This window comes from Carcharodon carcharias, chromosome 23 (genome assembly GCF_017639515.1).
Source record: "Carcharodon carcharias isolate sCarCar2 chromosome 23, sCarCar2.pri, whole genome shotgun sequence".
Lineage (NCBI taxonomy): Eukaryota > Metazoa > Chordata > Chondrichthyes > Lamniformes > Lamnidae > Carcharodon > Carcharodon carcharias.
In genome coordinates, this window is record NC_054489.1 from 23,736,692 (window position 1) to 23,762,671 (window position 25,980).

Below are 25,980 nucleotides of genomic sequence, written 5' to 3' on the forward strand. Positions count from 1 at the left end.
GATTTGCCCCATTATACCTCCGTCTCAGAAACACCCTCATCTCAAGTGGCTGCACCTACTTGATGCTTAAGTGGCTACGAGAGAACATGTGAATCAGGTAGGTAAATTATCACTCTGGAAAAAGAAATGTGCTCATCAGATGTTTAATCTGTAAGCTTTCAGCACCTGTAAGGGACACAAAGGACAAATTTTAGTAAGGTGCTCTCTAACTTGCGAATCAGAGATGTGATTGGGCAATTGCAGATCATCCAAATGTCTGTAGACAAAAACTCAGCTGTGTGAATGCTTCATCCCATTACCAATCTGAACTGACAGCTCTTTTCCAGATTCTCCATTCCCATTGGCTTCCCAATGTGCTGAGTTGGAGAGCTTCCTCCTAATGTCTAATGTCTATTGGTAGTTCTTTGCCTCTGGTTTCGTGCATATTATTTCTTTGCAGAGAACAGAAAATTTAGAAAAATAACACACATTAGCAATGGAGTAAAATTTCAAGAAGGGTCCTCTGAAACTCTTCCCTTAACTGGCAGAAACACAAAAAAAATGTTTACGCAACAAGTTATGGCTATTCTGACAGATCAAGAAAACCTTTGGAAACTCTATCCCAATTTGTTTTCACCAAGATTTTTTCCATTTGCTTTTGGGATGTGGATGTTGATGGCATGGCCAACATTTATTGCCCATTCCTAATTTCTCTTAAGGTGGTGGTGAGCTTCCTTCTTAAACTGCTGCAGGACATGAGGTATAGGGAGACCTGCAGAGTTTTTAGGGAGTTCCAGAACTTTGGCCCAGTTACTGTGAAGAAATGGTGATATAGCTCCAAAACAGGATGGTGAGTCAAGTGGAAGGGAACTGACAGGTGGTGATGTTCCCATGCATCTGTTACCCCTAATCCTCTGGATGGTAAAGTTCATGGGTTTGTTAGATCTTGTCGACAGAACCTTGGTGAGTTGCCATAGTGCATCTTGTAGATGGCACACACTGCTACCACTGTGTGCCAATTGTGGATGGGGTGTCAATCAAGTGGGGCTGCCTTGTCTTGGATGACGTCAAGCTTCTTCAATGTTGTTGGAGCTGCACTCATCCAATCACATTCTAGACTTGTGCCTTGTACATGTTGAACAGGCTTTGGGAATCAGGAGGTTACTTACCATAGAATTCCCAGCCTCTGACCTGCGCTTTAGCCGCAGTATTTAAAAGGCTGGTCCAATTAAGTTTCTGGTGTATGGTAACCCCCACGATGTTGATGGTACTAGATTTAGTGATGGCAATGCCAATGAATGTCAAGCAGACGCGGTTCAGTTTTCTCTTGTTGGAGGTAATCATTTCCTGGCACAAATATTACTTGTCGCTTATCAACCCAAGCCTAAATGTTGTTCACAGCTCAGTGCATGGGCACAGACTGCTTCAGTATCTGAGCAGTTGTGAATAGTACTAAACACCACATCGGCAAACATCCCCACTTTTAATCTTAAGTCCAAGGTAAGTCATTGATGAAGCAGCTGAGGATGGTAGAGCTTTGGACCTAACTCTGAGACACTCCTGCAGCAATGTCCTGGAGCTGAGATGATTGGCCTCCAACAACCACAACCATCTTCCTTGTGCTAGGTATGACTGTCAATGCGTGGAGATTTCTGCCTAGTTTCCTAAAATTTCCTTGGAAACATGCTGTAAGATGCAGGCAATGCAAAAAGTTTTCATTTTCAGTTAAACACTGCGGGAAATATGATACAAGACAGTGGAATAGTTGGAGATGTACCTGTTAAGATGGTGGGGGTCTCTTCTGGCTACTAACTGTCACATTCATTTCATCTTAAACAATGGTGTCCTGGCTAATAGGGAAGTGAATTACTGTTCAAATAAATGAAGCATAGTTTCTGCTGGTGGTTGAGGGCTGAGCAGTGAATCCACAAACTAAGAAATGTGAATGGAAAGGATGGTTAGGAATACATTTTATTGCATCTGGAAGTGACAGGTGCGGTAGCATATATCAGTGTTGCTAGCCCAATCTCTATAAGGTTTTGGAAACCATAACTTCCATCACATTTCCTGCAAGCTCAGGAACAGCTACACAAAATTGTTAAATATAGAAGCATTGCCAGATCTTATGCGCTGATGCCGTTCAGACCACAGCCCCTCAGTCATTATCCAATTATAAACTGAATTTGGGAGGCACTTCTGGAGTGCTGTGCACTCAAATATTTATTCTGAGTTGGTTCTCTCTCATTCTGCTACAGGTGGTAGTTGCGAGAGTCTATTCAATACCATAGTTCCATTCCTTGTTCTCAGGTTCCCTGTTCCCTTCAGACTTTGTGTAGGTCTCTGCCCTTGGGAGTGACCGTGAAGCAAAAGGAATTCAGGAAAGTCAGTTCACGGAGTTTTTGTGATGTAACCAGCTCCTAAGCAGAGTTTGGCTGGGGTTGTAGTAAAGCTAAATGTGTCTTCTAGCCAAGGATTATCCAGTAATATCTTTCTCATGCCAGGCTGGACAGGTGTCAGAAGCGATCGTGTTGTTTATACATTAATACTTTTCCAAACCAATAGTAACCAGGCCAAAAGCATTCTTTCTATTGCCTTTTCTGCACAACAGTCCATCAGCAATTCCTGTGAAATCTTGGCTTTCATTAAAAAAAAATCAAATGGATTTTACAAATGTAAAGGAAGTCAGTTTCAAATATCCATTAACAAAGATTTGGGACAGTAGCTATCTGGATAAATTGAACCTGTTCCAGTCAAAACATGCATGAAGTTTACTGCATTCAGTTTTGCTTAACCACCCCCACCACTGGAAAGCATTGTAAAAAAAAAAGTGGAAGCAATGCTTGTAATATCCAAATTAATTTTCAAGAGTTGCTTGGCTGAACAGTTCATAGGTCAAGGATGTGCTGGAACTTATCCTTAAAGTCAGAAAGTAAAAGGGAAAATAGAGGTCGACTACAAAACTTAAATTTGAGATGGAAGTTGGGAAGTGGTCAAGATCATAAGGGAAGTACCAGGTGGAAAATTATTTACAGATTTAAATAAATACAGAAGCGTTACAAAATATAAAAAACATAAGATTGTTTTAGCACAATGTTTATTGTATTATATGTTTGGTGGGAAAAAACCTAACATCAAAATGTAAACTGGATCAGGGAAGAAGAAAAGGTCCAAATGGACACTTCTTTGAATACATTATAAAGCAGAGGAAAAGCAAAAAGTTTGCTGACAGACATGTACTCATTTGGATAATGAATGATTAATGGTACTGCGTCCTTACATAATTTTTAAGCCTACAACACTAAGATTACTAGGAGCTTTGCGTATCATAACCTTAACAGCAAGTTATATAAGTGAAACCGATGTGAAATCATTTTCTATGTGATATACAACACAAGCTTGGTAAAAACTTTCTTAAAGATTGAGAAATGATTACTACAAGGACTATACTTTTAAAACTTTATTACAGTTATATTCTGGAAGTTTAATTCCACTTAAAACATCACCTAACATATGGGAAACATTTGTTATGGTTCTAGACTTAAGGTTTTTAATATGACCGCAACACAAAAAAGTTGGGAGCACACAAATTATTGGTACAGAATGCAAAAGGTGTCTGAGCTTTTTAATAAAAGTATCAATTCAGTTACATAAAATTTATACATTATGCTTTTTCAAATGTGTAAACATTTTTCAGTCATACATTGCCAATAGTGCATTTCATATATTGAAAAATTAAGCTGGCTACACAAAGATAATCCAGGCAGGCATTAAATAGTAAAATATTTCAAGTATATAACCAGCAATGTCCATAAATTTTACACTTCCCCTACATGCAAGTTTCAGTGTTGGGGTTTTCTGCTTAACAGACAGGTGGGACTAGATTTTCTCAACAATGGGTGGAAAATTCAATCTCTCAGAGGACTTTAATGAGGCCCTTAGCTATACTGGTACAATAGAGTGGCTGCCATGTATTACAATAATTCAAGTAAAAGCCCACGATGAAACAGATTACCACCCACAGTATCATAGAAGCATGTATCTGAAACTCTTAAAATGCACTGTTCCACACTAAACAATTTAATGATTTTTTTTGTTGTCCAGATCTTTTGCCCTGGTCACATTTCTCCAGTTAATTTGATTAACACTTAAAATTAACAAACATAACAACATTACAAAGTATTTTCTTAGATTATCTGGTCCATGTGCTTGGGCTCTAAACTAATTTGGTCCTAATTTTCTATTTTCTTTAGCCGCATTTGACTGATAAACCACTTACCACAAGGCTGTACAGCTCCTCAAAAACTTTTCCTTTAGTTTTAGGACTGCACATGGAACTTTCATGTCGGTGCAAAATTTAACTTTAAAACTTGTGCAAGATGAAATGTTACCTTTTGTGATCATTGCAGTTGGCAGTTTGTATACCATAGCAAAACAAAATTGCACCAGTATATTCAATTATATTTTCAATTCTTAGGCTTGAGGATATGGTAACAAGTGGGGAGTGTCGAGAGGTTTTACATAAGAATTAGATTTTGCGGTAGCAACAACCTTTTTTTCCTCTACATATTGCAACTGTTGTTGCAAGCACCTTTACAAAGACAAAATGTTCCATTACTAAAATCCTTTCAATGTGCTTACAGTCACAAAATGTCAACCTATTTTGAGAAAGTCCTTGACAATTAATTGGGGGTTGGGGATGTATTGTCGGGCAGAGAAATATTCCTGACATATATTTACAAAATACCATGACGTTAGCATTGATGCTCATCAAGGTCGTGCAAACAGTGTATGCAAGTGCACAGAGAAGACTTCATGGTTACTGGCTCAAGTTCCATTTGGCAAACATGTTAATGAAAGGTTAGGTTTATCCAAATAAAAAGGAAATGCACCCATTTAACCAGTATTAAATAAGACAAGCCTCACTATTCTTAGTCACATTATTTTTGACATAAAATAAATTGAGTTTTCACATCAATTAAGGATGAAGTTTAGATCAGATTCAAGCTATTGGGTTTTCCTTATACCCCAACATAAATTACTTAGGAACACCCAGTTTGTGAAATTAAATCATAATACAGATTATAAAAAACCTCGTCAATGGAACAGAATAGTTAGAGAAATCCAACATTTTAATTAAAAGTTGTGAATCTATCTTTAATGAGAGTTGGGTCAATGGAATCAACAAGCTAGTAGTTAATGCTACATTTGCATCAATGCCCAAATCAAGTCCCCCACCTTGACACCCTGGTGTATTTACAGTATTGGCTGGGGAGGGAAGAGGGTGGAAATTGGAAAATAGATCGATATGGATCACCACACATTTTCAGAGGACCATTAGCAAAACTCAATAGGCAATACGCATCCCTTCCCTCCAAAATAGTGTATGTAAAATGTCAAGAAAGAGGGCAGAATGAAAGGAGAGAATAAATTTAAACTATCTACATATTTTGAGGAGTGTTTAGAGGAGGGCATATTCTTAAGTGCCCATCTGGTGTGATTTCAATACAGTGTAACTATAGACAAACAAACACATCTAGATATGGAAGGCAAAGTGCCAGTTAATAAAACCAATCTCCCTGAAGAATACTTTCAAATGGAAGACATATTGCCTAAATTCAAAGATTCCAAATTGCGAAAGGACAATTAGAGCACATGGTAATCACCGAATAGTTTAAGTTGGTTTCACCTTTCCTATATTAGCAAACACTGAAGCTGATCGGTAGCATTTGCCATCAGTGGTATATATATATATATATATATTTGATGGGATTTGACTAACATGGTGAGAGCAGATGATGTTATTACATTCTAATTTGCTTTGAAAGCTTTAAACTATTTTAGTCCTACAATCATCCTTATTTAATTGACTGCCACAAAAGTCAATGAGATTAAAAAAAATTGGGATACTGCATTTCAGTACCAGAAAACCTCTTAGTTTCATAATAGAAAATCCTAGTGGAGTAATTTCAGCATGAAATATTCTCTACTTGTAGAATTGTATTTGATTTAGAAGAAACTTTTTTTTACCGGTTTGGGACATGTATTCATTGCTGTTATCTTGTTACAATTTGCTATCGCATCAGGAGGAATTCTAAATGATTAATTACACATAATTAAAGAAAAATGCTTAAAGAAGATGCAAAATGGTATTGCTCCATGGAGGAATGACAAAAATATACCTCAGCCAAAAAGAATTGTATTGAAGAATATTCCGATACGCTTCTGTTTAAATGAAGATATCACCGGCATCCATCATTTTCTACCTCAAATTAACTTTGCTTAAAAAAGTAATTGTAGATAAATCCAAATTAAACATGTAAAGAGAATACATGTCAGGTAGCACAGAACTAAATGGTAACAACTCCCATTCTTGAATTAAAACAGTTGCTCCCATTTTTGAAGGAGTATTGGACTTACACTGTAAACCATATATTTAAATTGATAATCAAGCACTATAAAATAATGCCATTTCAAACTAATTGAAAAATGTTGCATTGAAACAATTTAAAATTACAAGTTTATTAATGAACTCTTATTCTAATTAGTCATTGGGAGACTTCTTGGTTGACAATCTGTGTGTCTTCCTAAATATATATCAAATACATTTATTTCCGAAAAACCATCCATGAAATATACCTGAGATTGGTCAGTAAGTATTTAAAGAGCTTTAAACAAAGAGTTCAAGTTTACTTCAGATATTTTCATTTCAACATTTAATTATTCATAGTGCCCTTTCTTTTAATGTGAATGTAAAAATTCGTGCTGGGACAACTGAATATGTTCAACATTTTGCATCCAACGTCAGCATAAGGCACTCGTAGGTCAAAATGCACAAAGGTTACCTGTGAAATAAAACTTTGCAATTTCTTGCTTTGATGTCTTAATTCCAAACTCTACCAGTTAAGAATATGTCCCATTTCCTACGTCAACCCATCAAGATCCAAGTCAGTTGCCCAAATTGGTGCCATGTTATTATGGACAGTTTGTGGTCTGACACACGCTACTAGGAATTGCTTTGTGACTGGCGAATTTCAATTCATCTGTTGACTTTTATATTAGCAGAGAAAAGCCATACCGCAAAGTTCAATCTATTTCGGCACCAGTCCAATGCTGAAACAGCGATGGGATCTCTTTCCCTCCTTCTACCACTATGACATGTAGATAGGAAAAAAATACAAACAGGAATAGTGCACCCCAATAGGTACGTCATTATGAATGGCTCCAAAATGAATTCAGATCAAATGCCATCACTCGATATAAACCCTTTAAATATACAGCAACATCATTGCATTGGAAGCACAATATAGATCCCTGCTATATGAACCATGTAGCCTTATACAATTCAGATCAACCACAAAACAAATAGCAGTGAGTGAATTGGATCCAGTTTATCCAGATTCATACCACTCACTGTAAATGATCATGGAAAATAAGTAACAATAATAATCTGGAGAAGGATATATTTGTTTTATATTCTTTATGAATTTAAGCAAAATTCACAAATTAAGATTTTGAATCCCACTAAAATATTGTTAAGACTTGAGATGTATAAATTTTAGAAACATGAACTACAAGCCTACAATAGTGTTACCATGTAGAAAACAGACCCTATTTTTCAGGCAAGTTATCTAGCTGCCATCACTGACAGGAGTTAACAGATGCCCTAACATTTCACCAGTACTTTGATTTATAAGAAAACTTACCTCAACAAACAGGATGTTTTTGCTGTGAAATCTTTCACTTCCCATTCCTACATAGCTAACAAATACCAAAGCAAAGACAATGAACTCAGTTTAGCCCGCCACACATCCTGAACAGATTATAAACAAGAAAGATTTAAGATTGAGCACAATGGACAGAGACCCTTTAGCTAGATGTATTTTTGTTAAAAATAAATTGCATTTCTACATGTTTGCAAGTAGAAATAATAAAAATAAATTGTACAGAAGTGTTATCGCAATGGGAAGATACAAACAAAGCATTCTAACTGACTGGTAAGGACTAATGGGACAAATTATAAACATATAATCCATTCCTCCACTGCAACTCATGTCTTCATCATTCTGACTAAGCACAGTCACTGAACTATCAATAATATGGCTGGTCACAAGCTCTGCAATATATTTCCTCAGTTTTTAATTCTGCTTTCAATCTGTTCGGTTTGTTTTTAGATTGTTCGCAAAGTGTTTTTGAAGGGCTGCATAATCTTAGCACAATTTTAATTGGCAAGGTGGAAGGAGGCCTGAAGAGAAGGTAAGAGAGAGAAAGAAAGCTCACAGTCAGTCTGAAAGCTAATGAATGTTCCTGATGAATTGCCATACTTTGAGAGGAAATCCCTCAGGGCACATCAAAGCTCTCCCCATCACTGTTTCACTAAAAACTTGGATACAAAGGGCTTCTTTGATGCATCCTGAAAAGCAAATTTAGATTAAAAAGACAGTTTTATATTTTTAAAATATAACCTGACATACATCTATGGGTAACTATTTATTAAAGCTAGTGATTTGTGAAGGGAAATCTACCCCTGCCGATCCCCCCAAAAAAGAAAATCACAGGACAAATAGAATTTGGAGTAATGGTGAAAATCACTGGAATGGGCTAAAAAGTTAGACAAAACACTTACTTTGCAAAAAGAAAAAAGAAACATTATGATTGCTACATTCAAATGATATATAGGTGCTACATCTCAACTGCAACACCAATGTTGCTCTGGTCTACAATATCCATCTGAGCCGATTCATCGACTGATCTTCTGGCTTAGCTTCACCAGTGACCTGCCCACCCTACTACAGAAACAAATGGGACATTTTAGAAGAGTAATCCGCTTGGATCAGACATTTTGTTTTGAGTTTACTTAGATTAAACTACTACAGCAGTGAAAAACCTGCTGATGGATATGTGGCCTTTAGTGTTAAACTGTGCAGCTGGGAAGTGTCCATGACATTGGGGTCAAAAATAAAAATGTCACACAAAAGGAATGGTGTTTGGAAATGTCCTGCCTGTGACCTGTAAGAAATCCATTGGGTCAATACAAAGCAGGTTCTTGAAGCTGTCGGCTAGATCAGCTGATACCTCTCCAACCCAGCTTGCTGGCATGAGTAAGTAAGGCAAGTAGGTAAGGAAATATAAGATGGAAAAAAAATTGGGATTTTAAAACTGTGAGCAAGTTATTTTGCAGGAGATAACAGTTACGTTGCTAGGGAAATAAAGGAACACATCATAACCGGTTACATAAATCAAAGGACATCACGCTGTAACAATCATGGACCTTTTCTATCATTCGTAATGCAGCAAACAGAACTAATAATTTACCTAAATTGGACTTTGATGAAAAAGTAGATCAATAAACAGAAAGTGGACCCATTTTCCAAATATATACTCCTGGCTTGAAAGCTGACCAGCCAAAGTAGCTCTTAATTTCTTGTTGCATGGTCCTGGAGAGCAAACTCTAACCTAGGAGCATACATTCACAAAGTCGGCCCTCAGCTCTTCAGCACATTCACCAGTATACAAGCAATTGTTCACACACAAGTTGTTTAATCATTAGAATTGTCCAAGAATATGATCTATATTGAAAATATATTTAAGAACCTATACATTTAAAAAAATGTCAAATAAATAGCAGTACAAGGCAGTGGTTTCATTTGCGCCATGCATTGAAGAACCCCACATTTAAAAAATATTAACAATCTGTAGCCAAAATTATAACAGCACCAAAAATGCCCACATTCTGCCCGAGTAGCTTCATTTGATTCCAGAACTCGATCCGGCGGGAATGGTGCCAATAGCCCACATTTCCATCGATAAAGAGAACTACAAGGGGCATGAGAACAGAGAGTATCTGGGCTGCAGTCCGTACACAATACCCAGAGAGGAAAGACAAGGCCAGCACAGCATACAGTACAAATAACAACTGCAGCATAATTTCACCTCCTATGATGTGGTTCAGATAGGCCAGGCGGTCCTCTTTACTGTGCTGCAGGGAGTAGGCCTGTAGATTAAATTAGAATTCCACAACTTAAGATCAAGTATAGGGAACATGGTATAAAACATAAGCTGGCTATCTTTTATAACTGTTGCACATTCTCCGGAACATCTTAACAAAACACTGTTATAGAAATTGACAACTCAGCTGAAAAGACACCTCAAATGCCATTCTGCATTTTTAATAGGCTTTTGGGGATGGAGAAAAAGTATAGAAATCAGCAATTTGAAGAATTAGGTTAGCACTAGTCCCAAACTTGTGCTCAAAAGGAAAGGGGACATGTTAGCATTCTGAAGCTGCCAACCTCAAATAAGTAACTTCTCACACTGAGTAGCACTGGTGATCTACTGATCCTAATTAATTGCACATGATACAATATTGAAATGCATAGAAAATAGTTACTAGTACAATTTTATTTTAGTTTGTGATTGTACAGAAATGCATGCTTACTTTATATCCACCTTTAACTATAGTGTCAGGAAGGTCAGTTACTCACCACACAGATAAGGTTGATGCCAAGAAACACTTGCCCAGTAGACTGCAGTGACCTTGTCCGAGGCTTCTGCCGATAAACCTCACCAGCACCACTTGCTAAAATCAGAAATCCTCCTATAACGGCTATAGTTCTGGAATACATCCTTACCTGCAAGATTCAAAATATTTGTTTTATATACTTCATCTACATACTGACATTTCTTTCCCCCTTCATTGATCTACTATTAGATTGTGCACATTTTTTGCAGCAGTTTTTATTTGAGTAGCAAACATCAAATAGTAAAAGCTCACACAAGCTCAAAAATGTGTTTCAAATCAGAACGTAATCACTAACCAGGTGATGTGAATCAAGCTGCACTATATGTTTGAAATCCAATGAAACTCAAACATATTTTACCCGAATACAATTGAAAATGTGGCACTCGGTACAAATCAGTGTTCAATCCAGTTTAAATTCACCCTTCCAACAAAATCTTACGTTGGATTGAAATGTGCTTGCTTTGGTGCAAGGCAGGAACTAAAGAGGAGTTGCAACTACTTTTGAACAAACTTCGGATGAGGAAAATAAAGTCAAGGTTTCATCTTTGCACATCAATTATGTTAAAAACAAACTTCAAATATTATTTGGTAAGGAGTGCATTTTTTCTGAAAAGCTTCTTCATTCGTAAGCAGCCTCTGAATCCCCTCAGTTTTGTGTGTGTCCATGCATGCGTGGGATGGGTGGGTGTTAGAATTATCTGATCATTGCAATAAGTTTTTGTTTTTACCTACTTCATCAGCAGATACACAGAATGAATACAATGTCCACAGCAAATGAGCAAGAGTAAAGTCCACCTGAATCACAATTTAGCCACCCCATAAGCCTCTCTTCACTAACTAAGCTGGTCATAGAAATAGGTAGAGATGGCCGTAAGTACCTACCTATCCTCTTTGCTATAGTTTAGAGATGTGCGATTCAGGTGGCTATGAAAGGAAAAGGGAATGAAATAAAGAAAAAAACATAGGAATACCATGACGTCTATAAGACCATAAGACGTAGGAAAAGGGAAGTAGACCATTCAGCCCATTGAGTTTACTCAGCCATTCAATGACATCATGGCTGATCTGATAATCATCAACCCCACTTTCCTGCCTTTTCCCCATAACCCTTGATTCCCTTACTGATTAAAAATCTGTCTAACTCATCCCTGAATATACTTAACAACCCAGCCTCTATTGCCCTCTGCAGTAAAGAATTCCACAGATTCACTACCCTCAGAGAAGAAGTTCCTCCTCATCTGTCTTAAGTGGGCGACCCATTACTGTGAGATTATACCCTCTGGTCCTAGACTCTCCTACAAGGGGAAACAACCTCTCAGCATCCACCCTGTCAAGCCTCATTAAGAATCTTATATGTTTCAATAAGGTCGCCTCTCATTCTTCTAAACTCCAATGAGTACAAGCCCAGCATATTCAGCCTCTCCTCATAAGAAAATCCCCCCCATACCCGGAATCAACCTCGTGAACCTTCCCTGGGCTGCCTCCAATGCCAGTGTTTCCTTCCTTGAATAAGGGGACCAAAACTGTTCACAGTATTCCAGATGCAGTCTAACCACTGCTCTGTAGTTTTAGCAAGACTTCCCTACTTTTATACTCCACTCCCTTTGAAATAAATGCCAATATTCTATTTGCCTTCCCTATTACCCGCTGAACCTGTGTGCTAGCCCTTTGCAACTCTTGCAAGAGGACCCCCAAATCCCTCTGTGCTGTAGCTTTCTGCAGTCTTTCTTTCTTCAAGCCTCCCATTGCGGAGGCAGTGGCATAGTGGAAATGTCTCTGGACGAGTAATCCAGAGGCCCAGGCTAAGGCTCCGGGGAGACGGGTTCAAATCCCACCACTGCTGCTGGTGGAATTTAAATTCAATTAATAAATCCAGAATTGAAAAGCTAGTCTCAGTAATGGTGACCATGAAACCATTGTCAATAGTCATAAAAACCCATTTAGTTCACTAATGCCCTTTAGGGAAGAAAATCTGCCTTCTTTACCTAGTCTGGCTGACAGCATGTGACCCGCCCAACAATGTGGTTGACTCTTAAGTGCCCTCCAAAATGGCCTAGCAAGCCACTCGCTACAAAGTGTAAAAGGAATGAAACCGGATGGACCTCCAGATATCAACCTAAGCACCAGAAACAACAACAGAATACCCAACCCTGTCGATCCTTTCCTCCTTACTAACATGTGGGGGCTTCTGTGAAAATTGGAAGAACTGCCCCACAGGCTAGTCAAGCAACAGCCTGTCATAAAAGCAAAATACTGCAGATGCTGGAAATCTGAAACAAAAACAAAAATACCTGGAAAAACTCAGCAGGTCTGACAGCATCTGCAGAGAGGAATACAGTTAATGTTTCGAGTCCGTATGACTCTTCATCAGAACTAAGAAATATAGAAATGAGTGGAATGAGCTGGTTGAAGAGGGGTGGGACAGGTAGAGCTGGACAGAGGGCCAGTGATAGGTGGAGGCAAAGAAGAGATTGCTAAAGATGTCATAGACAAAAGGACAAAGGGGTGTTGACGGTCAGCCTGTCATAGTCACTCATGGGCTCATACCTTACAGACAATGCCCCAGACACCATCGCCATCAGAGGTGGCGGCACAGTGGTACACAGTCGGGAAGGAGTTGCCTTGGGAGTCCTCAACATCAACTCTGGACACCATGATGTCTCATGGCATCAGGTCAAACATGGAAACATCCTGCTGATTGCCACCTACCACCCCTCCCAACAACTGATGAATCAATACTCCTCCATGTTGAACACCCACTTGGAGGAAGTACTGAGGGTGGCATGGGCACAGAATGTACTCTGGGTGGGGACTTCAAGGTTGCTACAATAACCAAAAGTGGCTCGGCACTACCAACCGAGCTTGCTGAATCCTAAAGGACACTGCTCTAGACTAGCTCTTCAATGGATAGTGAGGGAACCAACAAGAGAAAAACCTACTTGATCGCATCCTTACCAAACTACCTGTCGCAGAGGCATCTGGCCATGAAAGTATTTTAGGATTGACCAGTGCATAGTCCTTGTTGAGATGACGTCCAAGTTTCACATTGAGGATACCCTTCATCATGTTGTGTGGCACTACCACTATGCTAAATAGGATAGACTTCGAACAGATCTTGCAATCCAAAACTGGACATCCATAAGGTGGCAGAAGCAGCAGAATTACATACAACCACAATCGGTTCCCTCATGGTTCGGCATATCCCCACTACCATTACCATCAAACCAGGGGATCAACCTTGGTTCAATGAAGACTGTGGGATGGTTTGCCAAGAGCAGTACCAGGCATACCTAAAAATGAGTTACCTGGCGGAGTTACGACGCAGGACTACTTGCATGCCAAACAGCGGAAGTAGCACATGATAGACAACCAATGGATCAGATCTAAGCTCTGCAGCCCTGCCATACCCAGTTGGGAATTAAACGACTAACTGGAGGAGGCAGCTCCACAAATATCCTGTCCTCAATGATTGAGGTGTCCAGCACATCGTTGCAAAAGGCAAGGTTGAAACACTTGCAGCCACCTTCAGCTAAAACTGCAGAGTGGATGATCCATCTCAGTCTCCTTCGGAAGTCCCCAGCATCATAGATGCCAGTCTTCAGCCAATTTGATTCACTCCATGTGATATCAAGAAATGGCTGAAGACACTGAATACTGCCAAGGTAATGGGCCCTGACAACATTCCAGCAATAGTACTGAAGACTTGTGTTCCGGAACCAGCTATGCCCCTAGCCACGCTGTTCCAGTACAGCTAAACATTGGCATCTAATCAGCAATGTGTAAAATTACCCAAGTATGTCCTGTACACAAAAAGCAAGACTTATCCATCCCAGCCAATTACCGCCTCTGTCTACTTTCAATCATAGCAAAGTGATGGAAGGGGCCGTTGACAGTGCTATCAAGCAACACTTGCTCAGCAATAACCTGCTCACTGACACTCAGATTGGGTTCCAACCAGGCCACTCAGCTCCTGATGTCATTACAGCCATAGTCCAAACATGGACAAAAGAGCTGAACTCAAGAAGTGAGGCGAGAATGACTACCCTTGACATTTGACCAAGTGTGGCATCAAAGAGCCCTAACAAAAATGAAGTCAATGGGAATTTGGGGGGGGTGGGCGGTGGCTCTCCACTGGTCGAAGTCAAATTTAACATAAAGGAAGATGATTGTGGGATTGTTAGAGATCAATCATGTCAGTCTCAGGACATCGTTGCAGGAGTTCCTCAGGGTAGTGTCCTAGGCCCAACCATCTTCAGCTGTTTCATCAAAGACTTTCCCTCCATAATGAGGTTACAAGTGGGGATGCTCACTGTGCAATCACCCACGAGCATCATCAATGAACAGCACAACTCGTGACTCATCAGATACTGAAGCAGACCATGTCCATTTACAGCAAAACTGGGCAAGATTCAGGTTTGGGCTGATAAGTGGCATGCAGCATTTGCTCTATAAAAGCAACGACCATCTCCAACAGGAGAGAATCTAACCCTCTCCCTTTGTCATTCTATGTCATTACCACCACTGAATCCTCCACTAAAAACATCCTAGGGGCTTAACTTGACCAGGAACATCAAGAACTAGAAGGCACAGATTCAAAATAATTGGCATAAGAGTCATGTGAGAACATTTTTTTTTTTTACACAGAGGGTGGTTGGAGTTAGCAACAAACTTCCTGAGAGGGTGGTGGAGGCAGGCTTGATTAAGGTATTCAAAAAGGGAATTGGATTGCTACCTGAAAAGAGAGAATGTGCAATGTTATGGGGATAAGGCAGGGGAGTGGGACTAGGTAGAATGTTCTTTCAGAGAGACAGTGCAGACTCAGTGGGCCAAATGGCCTCCTTCTGCACTGTAAAAATTCTGTAATTCTGTAAATAGAAATAGAACTGGGCCAGTCACGAAAATACTGTGGCTACAAGGGGAAGTCAGAGGCTGGGAATTCTACCCAAACCCTGTCCACTATCCACAAGGCAAAAGTCAGGAGTCCGACGGAATGCTCTCAACTTGCACTGATAACTGCACCTCCAACAACACTCAACAAACTCAACACAATCCCAGGCAAAGCAGCCCGCTTGATCTGGCGTTATATCCACCACTTTATACATTCGCCCCCTCCACCACTGACGCACAGTGCCAGCAGTGTGTACCATCTACAAGATGCACTGCAGCAACTCACTAAAGCTCATTCAATAGCATCTTCCAAACCCGCTACCTCTACCACCTAGAAGGACAAGGGCAGAGGATGCATGGGAACACCAACGCCTGGAAATTCCCCTCCAAGTCACACACTGTCCTGACTAGGAACTATATCACCATTTCTTCAATGTCGCGGGTGAAAATCCTGGAACTCCCTTCCTAACAGCACTGTGGATATTCCTATAGCACATGGACAGCAGCAGTTCAAGACCCGTATTAAGGGCAATTGAGGATGGGCAATAAATGCTGGCCCAGCCAGCGATGTCCACATCCCATGAATGAATAAAAAAAGTCATAGCCCTGAAGATAACAAAAATTCAAGTTCAAAATTTTTCCCATAATCTGAAACTTCTCCTCTCCCTTATGTCCATAAAACCTGGAATTAAAATAACTTCGATGTAAAGCATCTCCTGATTCAAATTGATTTTGTTTTGCAGGAGTGAGTTCTGCATGTGAATGAATAGATTATAATGGAGCTTAAATTTGCCTTGTGGTGTAAGTTAGTGATCCAGCAGCTAAACATATCTTATTAGCTGATTACAAATTTTAGCATTTAACATATTTCTCTCCTCTTCAGCTTTCCCAACACCAAAACCATCTCCAGCCAATGATGTGCAAAGTGAAAATTACTCAATCCCAGGTTTGTGCCAATTCTACATAACTGACCCCTAGTCTAAACAGTCCCAGAAGTTGCACCCTTCAACTTTCTCTCCTTTAAGCAAACCATGACATAGCAAGATGAAACCATAGAGCAACAAACCACACATCATTATCCTGTGGCAGACATTAATACTAATGTAGTACTAGAATTACACTAGAATGTAATTACTTCTTGCCATCTGCATTTGTAAAGTGGTGCAGATTATAACATTCACTTGCAGTAGGATTCTAGATTTAGACAGTTTAACCATGCAGAATACCAATAATTTTGTTTTTCTTACCTTGAGCCAATCCCCATAATGCACTTGCTCTCCAATGTATGATGCATATGTGCTAACAGCCAACTGAAGGGCAGCTCCCAAAGCAAACCATCTCCTCTTCACTCCGAAGGACATGAAACTGGCACAGATAACTGCTGCACCCATATCAAAATAGAGGTACGGCACTGGAATATCTGGTTTCCTAAAGGGAAGACATAAGACCATCACTTACACTGGAAAACCAGCAAAAACAAATGTAAATGTGCATTTCAAGTGGATCATAAATCAGTGGATTTTCAACACAATTCCATGCAGTAAAAAAAATGAATTACTTGAACATCCTTGAATAAAGGTATTAACAGACTGAATTTCAAGAAGTTGCAATCCTTTCAGACAAATCTCAAACTAATAGTAAGTATTCTAATTAAAGACTGCAACTCTCAGGTTCCCTAGGCAATACAAGAGCACCACACCCTTACATTAGTCTTGAGAGTGCACTGCAACTTAATCTCAAATGATTGCCATGAATGACAGTCTTATTGCCAGAACTTCACAGCCTGCTTCTCCATATTAAATGAATGAGGTTAAATTTCTTGTGCTCTAAGAAGCCACCCCATCAGTAACAGCAGCCTGGAGCATGGAAAAGTATTAATTTATTTCTGACTAACTCGCTGCAAATAGAACGTGCATCTCAGTCCCGCTTGCCCGAAATTCAGTACAAGTCAATGCCTTCTCCCATTGGCTTAGATGATCAGTACAACGTATGATATAGTACTGATCTAAACAGAACAAACTCTTGAGTTAAATGATCTCAGTCAAAGCAGCAATGGGAAATCATAACAGGCCTCAGCATTCTTGGGTGAGGCAAATTTTTAAAAAGAAAAAAAAATTTTTTAAATCATTTAAATTCACGCTCAAGTGCTGTCTTGAAAACACTGGTTAAAACACACAGAGACGGTGTCTATCAGATGAAGACAAGATTTGGTTCTGCTCCCATTACACCACAGACAAATCAATACACATCATTGAAGCTCCCATATAAAAAGCAAATTCCTTGGGGAGATGCTGAAAGGCTGGCAGGAGCAGTAGTTGGTGCTCTCAGTAGAGTTGGGAAGAAAATTCTGGTGAAAATATACTTTGCATGAAGAAATTTTAATCATTCTTTATCCTTCAATGTACTTTTTAAAATATCAGGGATAAATATCTATTCGCCTCCCCACCACCCCCCTCCCTCTGCAATACTCCAGAAGGTGTCTAATTTCACAATATTTAACATTGCACATGCCACAAGTAATAGACTTTAGCTTACAGTGGTCTCATCACTCCCATATTGCATCGGCCAATATATTTGAACTGCGAGTAAAATCCATTACCTTAAATGCACATTAAGTAGAATAACCAACTATAACAACTTGTATTTCATATAGCATCTTTAACATATTAAAACATCCCATGGTGCTTCACAGAACATTATAAAACTAAGTGTGACACCATGTCACATAAGGAAATATTGGGTCAGATGACCAAAAGCTTAGTCGAAGAGGTAGGTTTAAGAAGTGTCTTAATGGAGGAAAGCAAGGGAGAAAGGCGTAAAGAGGGGGCCCTTGCAACTGAAGGCACAGCCGCCAATGGTGAAGCAATTAAAATCGGGGGTGCACGAGCTCAAAAATTAGAGGAGCACATATATTTCAGGGGGTTGTAGGGCTGAAGGAGATTACAGACTTAGGGAGGGGAGAGGCCTTGGAAGTATTTGAAAATAAAGATGAGAACTGAAATGACTAATAAACAGCCAATATGGAAACTGTGGCTGAGTGGTTAAATGAGCTGCATGTCTTGCTACTAAGCCATAGAAATCTGAAAGATTTGATTTCAGTCCCCTTGACCTGTAATGTCCCAAGAGTATTCGAAGTCTATTTCTTCTTCCCAAGATCCAACCTAACTATCTGGAGCCTGTTATTCGTCATCCTCCCAAGATTAAAAGTGATACACACTAAAATAACAATAATAATAAAAAAAGAGACAGAGGACCTGAAGACAGTCCCAGAGCAGATTTATAACACCACTAAACAGAAGTATTGCAATTGAAAAGGTAAAGAACTATCTCAAATTATTCTAGAAACGTGTAAACATTACACATTGTGAAAGATCAAGTGTTTTGGTCTGGAACACTGCTATTCTTGTGCATCTATTGCACACAGCCAGCCACCAATAGCTGACAGAATAAAGACTAGAGGCATTTTATGTTCAATACTTCTCAGCATGGCCTTCAGTTTTTGAAAATTTACATGGCAAAATGCTGACAACAGCAATATCCAATAAGTATTTTTCATAATGCTAACTTCACTCCACCTCCCATTAAGATGGAGGCCTCACAATAAATTTTCAATATTCATACCTCAACTACCAAAATAACTTAAAACCATTTTGCTGCTTTATTTTATAATTTCATATTCTTTCATGATTCTATGACATTGCATAGAAACTGTCAGGACTAATCACATGAGTAATGAGTCTTCATGCATAAGCTTATTTAGTAACTATGATAGTGGGGACTGCATGGCATTGACTGTTAGGTAGCATCGATATACACAAACTTTCTAGCAAAAGTCAATAAATAACAATCAGGAACAGGAACCCAGGTTACCTTTACCCCTTCAGTCCAGTTTTTCACCCCTACTACCTCTCCATCTTAAGTCAGCTAACTCAGTACAGACTGGCAATAGCACCTAGGACCCTCTTGGCCAGTTTGGTTTACATACAAAGCCTTCTGAACGAGTGACAATTTCCTTCGACAACAAGAACTTATATTTATGTAGCACCTTAGCATAGTAAAACTTTCCAAGGCACTTCACAAGCGTGTCAAACAAAATTTGGCACCAAGACACGAGGAAATATTAGGGTAGATCTTAGTCAAAGGGGTAGGTTTTAATGAGCATCTAAAAGGAGAAAAGAGAGATGGAGAGGCAGAGGGTTTTAGGAGGGAATTTCAGAGCTTAGGATCTCAGCAGCTGAAAGCAAAGCTGGTAATGGAGAAACAATTAAGATCAGGGATGTGTTACGTCTTCTATTTTCCATAAATTTGAAGTAATCACACTTCAGACTCAAAATGATGGTGCTTCATTGAATGTTTCTTGCTGCTTTCCACGTGGCTGGTGGACTGAATAGATTGCTACTTGGCACATGACTGTAATGCAATGGCGAATGTAGCGTCCCAGGATATGTATTCACATAATTAGTTTCTAGCTCTTTTTGAGTAACATAACATCTGAACAGAATGCACAAAAGGTCAAATCAGGTGAGCACGGAGGCTTGGAGGGTTATAAGGCTAGAGAGATGAGAAGTAAGGTGACGGGGGAATTTTAAAATCCCAGCTCAACGTTAGCAATAAATGCCTTCATATCTCCTCTCCTTGATCATAGTTCAGTGCTCCAAAACCTATTTTCCTTCTCCCTGACATCCACAATTTTGTCTTTCTAATGTCTGAGACATCTTCCTGCCTTTAAACAGTTCTACACAAGTGAAGCTTTGCTATGTAAAGCCGTTGACATTTCAGCAGAGCAGGAAGTCACATGTAAAATTTAAGAATAAATTGGATTTAATTTGTAGTGGATTAGAACTGGCAATAGATAATGCAACGTGGACCTGCACTGCCTTCTTTTCCCATGACAGTTGGATATTTTGATGCAAACTCACGATAATTCAATTTTAAAAAATTTTTTGGGGTAAGGATGAACAATCCACCAGTTTTCAGAGAAATTCCTTGTCTGGCCCTTGGTGCTGTTTGAAATGCAGAATGTCAAGCTCCCAAATAATTTAACAGAACTTCTGGCAAAAGGTCATCAATCTGAGATGATTACTTTGGTTCCACAGGTAGTGCAGAGTGTTTCCAGCATCTACAGTATTTTGTTTTTGTCCCCAATACCTAATTTATTTAGCGTGCTTTGCACAACCACAGGACGTCTCAAAGCGCTTAACAGCCAATGAAGTGCTTTGGAGGTCTACTCGTTGTTGTATTGCAGGAAATGGGGGCAGCCAATTTGCACACATCCAAACTTTGAAAAACAGCGAAGTGCTAATGATCGGATAATCTGTTTTTGTGACGTTGTTTGAGAGATTATCATCCAGGACACAGGGGAAATAACTCCCCTACTTTCCTTCCAAGCTGTGCCATGGGACCGTTTACACCCTCCCGAGTAAACAACCAGCATCTCCGACAGTGGACCTGCCCCAAATGCTGCCTCACTTATGCACAGGCAGCCAAAGCCAACGAGGGGGAAGCAGAAGAAATGCTTCATGTCACTACTACCAAGGACACTTGCAACACTCCAACCACCATGGCCCCCAGTGAGAACAATGGGACAAAGGAGGACAAGGAGAGAGACAAGGTGGAGGAAAATATTGAGGCAGCAGACAGCCAATCAACAGCACTGCCCCCTGAACCTCCCACTCCTCAGCAAATCAATGGAGGAAGAGGCAGTAGCGGAAAATCAGCAGGGGGAGTGGCAGCTGGTGAAGAGAGCCAAAAGGAAGAAGGGGCTAAGAAGGGACCAAGCCACTTCCCAGACAAGTGGCAAGCGGCGTCTCCCATCCAACATGGATGACAAGGACAGCTGCTTTTTGGACGAAGAAGTGCCAGGGCGGCACCTACAGAAAAAGCGGCAAAACGCTAGGGAGTTGGAGGATGAGACACCTGAGCTCCAGAACATTGGAGACAATGAGGAGACCAGCGCACCCCAACTTTGCCCACAACCCGAAGAGGCCAGCGTACCCCAGCCCCAGGAATCTGGGAGCAGTGAGGTGCTCAGCGCACCCCAGCTCCGGGAAGCCGGGAGCAGCAATGCCCCAGAGGGCGAGAGGATTGGAGAAGCTTCTCCAACAGAGGACATTTCAATTCCTGTTCTCTGCAAGAACCCTCAGAAGCCACCTGAGCAGAACATCTCCAATGGGGTAGTTCAGGACAGTTTCCTCAGCCCATCCAAAGTGAGGCAATTTTTGCACACTATGGATATGAAGGAGCAGTCCAAAGGTCTGGGACTCTCAGAGACAACAGGTTTGGTAAGAGAATAAATGCTTTAAAATGGGTGTAAAGATTGTATCCATAAATGTGCGTAGCATTAAATCTACTACGTGATGTGTTGCGATCTTGGACTGCCTAGCCAAGGTCAAAGCTGACCTGTTGTTTCTGCAGGAGTGTGCGATACCGCACCTCAGCTCCTACAGGCAATGGTCACGATGGTGGTCCCACGGGCCATTGATCAGGTCGGGCGGAAACCACTCTCGTTCCTCCGGCCTGGGTATTTTGCTGCAGGGAGGCAACTTCACTATCTCCGAGGTTAAGGAAGTGGTGGGCGGGCACCTCCTCGTAGCAGACGTAATGTACAAGAATGCTCCACTCCGGGTAATTAACGTGGATGCCCCGGCACAAAAGGCCGAGCGGCTGACGATTTTTCAGCAGCTCCCACTGCTGCTGGTGACCTCCAGGCCAGTCATTCTGGGCGGCAACTTCAACTGCATCATCGATGCGGCTGGACGATCTGGCAGGGCCGACAGCACATTGGACGCTACGTCCAGATCCCTGATGGAAACAGTAAAGGATGCCAAGCTGCACAATGTCTTCAGCAACCCTGCAGACGGAGCACAACATAGATACACCTGGTCGCGGCCAGACAGGTCCATCCGTTCCAGGATAGACTTCCTGTTTGTGTCCCGAGCGTTCGCAGTCAAATCCACTGACATCAAGCCGGTGTTATTCTCTGACCACTGCCTCCTACTGGCTGACTGTCACTTAGAGGAAGACCAGAGGGTGGCCAGAGGAGCATGGAAGCTAAACGTGCAACTGCTGACCCCAGACAACACTGAGGAGCTCAAGAAGGATTACAAAGGTTGGAGAACCGTGAAACCCCTCTTTGAGTCCCTGATACACTGGTGGGAAGCAATCAAGGGAAACACCAAGTTTTTCATCCTCAAAGGAACCCAGGGAGCTAGAAAGGAACAGAGGGAAATGTCCCAACTCGAGAAAAACATGCAAAATCTGCTCCGGCTGCAGTAGATGGGAGTTGACGTCAAGGTGGAACTCCAAGAGGTGAAGAGCCAGCAATCACAGAGAGCTCTGTGATCAGCAGCCTGAAGGAAGAAAACGGCTCAGTAAAGTCATCGCGGTTCGACATTTTGAGGATCAGCAAATCCTTTTATGCCGAATTGTATGATGTGAAGCCCACAGACAGCACGGCCTCCCAGTCCTTCCTGTCCTCTATCACGGAGGTCTTAGACAACAGTACACGGGAGAGCCTGGACAAACCGCTAACTCCTGACGAACTGACTAAGGCCCTTGAGTCCTTCGAGAAGACTAAAACTCCCGGAAGCGACGGCTTGCCGGTGGAGTTGTATTCGGCTCTGTGGGACTGGATCGGCCCAGACCTGCTAGAAGTGTATGAAAGTATGCTCCTGGCCGGCAGCATGTCAGAATCCATGAGGAAAGGCATCATCACCCTTATCTACAAGCACAAGGGGGAAAGGGAGGAAATTAGAAATTGGCTACCCTTTCACTGTTGAATGTGGACTATAAGATTCTGTCCAAGGTCATTGCCAATCGGGTCAAATCCACTCTGGAATTGGTGATCCACCCTGACCAGACCTGCACTGTACCGGGCAGGAAGATCTATGATAGCCTCGCGCTGCTCAGGGATACGATTGCCTATGTGCAGGACAGGAGTGTGGATGCATGCCTCATCAGCTCGGATCAGGAGAAGGCCTTTGACAGAATATCGCACACCTACATGGTGGATGTGCTTTCCAAAATGGGGTTTGGGGAGGGAATTCGCAACTGCTCTACACTAACATCAGTGGCGCAGTCTCAATCAATGGGTGGGAATCAGATAGCTTTCCTATTAAATCTGGAGTCAGGCAGGGCTGTCCTCTCTCGCCTGCTCTTTTCATGTGTTGCACAGAACCCTTTGCTGAGTCCATCAGGAAGGATCCGGGCATAAGAGGAGTGACGATCCCAGGCAGTGGAGGCACTCAAATCAAAGCCTCCCTGTACATGGACGATGTCGTCGTCTTCTGCTCGGATCCGCTGTCGGTGCGCAGACTGATCCACATCTGCGACCAGTTCGAACTGGCCTCGGGAGCCAAGGTAAATCGTGGGAAGAACGAGGCCATGTTCTTCGGGAACTGGGCTGACCGATCCTTTGTCCCCTTCACTGTCAGGGCTGACGGCCTGAAGGTGCTGGGGATATGGTTCGGAGGGACCGGGGCATGTGTTAGAAACTGGAAGGAGCGAGTGTCTATGGTGAAAAGAAAACTGGGCATGTGGGAGCGACGCTCCCTCTCCATTGCGGGTAAGAACCTGGTCATCAGGTGTGAGGCACTCTCGCTGTTGCTGTACATGGCCGCATGTCTGGCCCATTCCAGACTTCTGTGCGAGGGCAATCACCTAAGCCATCTTTCGCTTTATCTGGAGGTCGAAAATGGATCGTGTCCACAGGGACGCAATGTACAAGTCTCTAGATAAAGGGGGAAAAAAACGTGCCCAACATCGCCCTCATACTGATGGCCACCTTTGTGTATGGCTGCATCAAGCTGTGCGTAGATCCTCAGTATGCAAACACCAAGGGTCACTACAGGCTGAGGTTCTACCTGTCCCCGGTGTTGAGAAGGATGGGTCTGGCCATGCTGCCGCAGAACGCTCCAAGTAGTTGGACCATGCCGTACCACCTGTACCTCGTGGAAAAATTTATGCAGAGAAACAGCTTTGATCACAAGTCCACCAGGCAGCAGTCGGCAAGTAACGTCTTAGAGGCCCTGTGGGAAAAGGAGGGAGTGGAACGTGTGGGATGGTTCCCCGAGCAGACTGTCAAAGTCATTTGGCAGAATGCCTCATCACCAGAACTTTCCAACAAGCACCAAGATGTAGCTTGGCTGATGGTGAGATAGGCCCTCCCCGTCAGATCCTTCCTATACGCCAGGAGTCTCACCCCCTCGGCACGTTGCCCTCGAGGTGGCTGTGGTGGGGACAAGACCGTTGTTCACCTCCTTGTAGATTGTGCCTTTGCAAAGAAGGTCTGGAGACAGATGCAGTCGTTTCTGTCGAGGTTCATCCCGAGCAGTTCTGTCACACAAGACTCTGTGCTCTACGGGCTGTTCCCAGGGAGACACACACCGAGACAAACATCAACTGCAGCTGGAGGATCATCAACTCGGTGAAAGACGCTCTTTGGTCTGCCCGAAACTTGTCGGTCTTCCAGTGCAAAGAGTTGTCCCCGACCGAGTGTTGCAGACTGGCACATTCCAAAGTCCAGGACTACGTGCTGAGGGACGCACTAAAGCTTGGGGCAGCCACCGCAAAGGCACAATGGAGAAGGGTCACTAAGACCTTTCTGCCATAGAGCACTGAGGGACTGGGAAATGTTTAAAGCCCCTGGGGCAGTACAGCTCAAAATGAATGTCTGCAAATGATCGTAATATTCATTGATTGTATTGATGCACCCCGTGATACACGTTGTAAAAGCTGAACCTGATTGTACCTTTGTGATGGTGATTTTGGAATGGTTTGGAATGTTCTTCCAGATATTTTATGAATAAAGGATATTTTTCCAAAAAAAAAAAGCACCTCCGACAGTGCAGAGCTCCCTCAGTCCTGCCCTGGGGCGTCAGCGTTCAGTGGGGACTCGAACCTGGGACTTTGTAACTCAAAAGAGGCGAGAAGTGAGCCACAGCTGATTCAAATTTAACTATGCCGCAAGTTTTAGTATTTAATCCTCGTGGAGAAAAGAAGCGTAAAGAACTGAAGAGAAATAAATGTCCCCTCCCCCCCTCCCCCTCCTGGGCCAAGGCCCCGAGCTTTCCCCCCCTCCCCGCCCCCGCCAAGCCCCGGTCTCAGACTCACCTGCGCTGGTCGGCCCGCTCGGCGAACAGCATCAACATGCTGAAGCAATTCCAGAAGGGGAAACGGGTCAGGATGATGGCGCCGAAGCGCATGAGGATTTTAAAGAGCCGCCTGCGAGCCTCCAGCGCCATGACTGACCGAGCCGCCCCGTCTACAGCACAATTCCGACTGGAAACCCGACCCCAAGCATCAGGTTCCCCTCCCTCCCTCTCTCTCCCTCTCCCTCTGACAGCAGCTGAATCATTGGCTCTGGGATACAGCTCTGAACTTTTAAAATATTCTCGGCTCAGGAATTAAATCTTACACAATTTATTCCCCCCCCCCTCCCCCTCCCCCTCCCCAATAGAATCAATTTCTGTTCCCTGACACTTTTTTAAAAAAAATAATAAACCAACCCAGGGCTGTGGTCAATCTTCCTTCTGACTATCAACCTTACCTCCTCACAAGTTCTCTGGTTTTCCTAGCTGTGGGTGCAGGTTTCAAGT

At 42.0% G+C, this 25,980-nt stretch overlaps 1 protein-coding gene across 3 annotated transcripts; it reads right to left on the bottom strand.

Moving 5' to 3' along the window:
- Positions 1-3,587: 3,587 nt before the first annotated feature.
- On the bottom strand, positions 3,588-25,646 carry tmem101 (transmembrane protein 101). 3 transcript variants are annotated; one of them, XM_041173563.1, is made up of 5 exons: positions 25,496-25,646; positions 16,633-16,813; positions 10,461-10,607; positions 9,910-9,970; positions 3,588-8,221 (listed from the first exon to the last, which is right to left on the bottom strand). In XM_041173563.1, exons 1-5 carry the CDS (start codon positions 25,624-25,626, stop codon positions 8,187-8,189), a joined length of 555 nt encoding a protein of 184 aa, XP_041029497.1. In that variant the 5' UTR covers positions 25,627-25,646; the 3' UTR covers positions 3,588-8,186. The 3 variants fall into 3 exon arrangements, with proteins under 3 accessions (XP_041029497.1, XP_041029496.1, XP_041029495.1); XM_041173562.1 differs by having other exon boundaries at positions 3,588-8,389; XM_041173561.1 differs by having other exon boundaries at positions 3,588-9,970.
- Between the last annotated feature and the right edge of the window lie 334 nt (positions 25,647-25,980).

Excerpts from the sequence above, each read along its gene's own strand:
- tmem101 (XM_041173561.1), bottom strand. The coding sequence starts at position 25,626 with ATGGCGCTGGAGGCTCGCAGGCGGCTCTTTAAAATCCTCATGCGCTTC. Across the intron at positions 10,608-16,632 it reads ATTATGGGGATTGGCTCAAG|GTAAGGATGTATTCCAGAAC; the intron begins GTAAGAAAAACA and ends TGAATCTTGCAG. Across the intron at positions 9,971-10,460 it reads GCATCAACCTTATCTGTGTG|GCCTACTCCCTGCAGCACAG; the intron begins GTGAGTAACTGA and ends TTTAATCTACAG.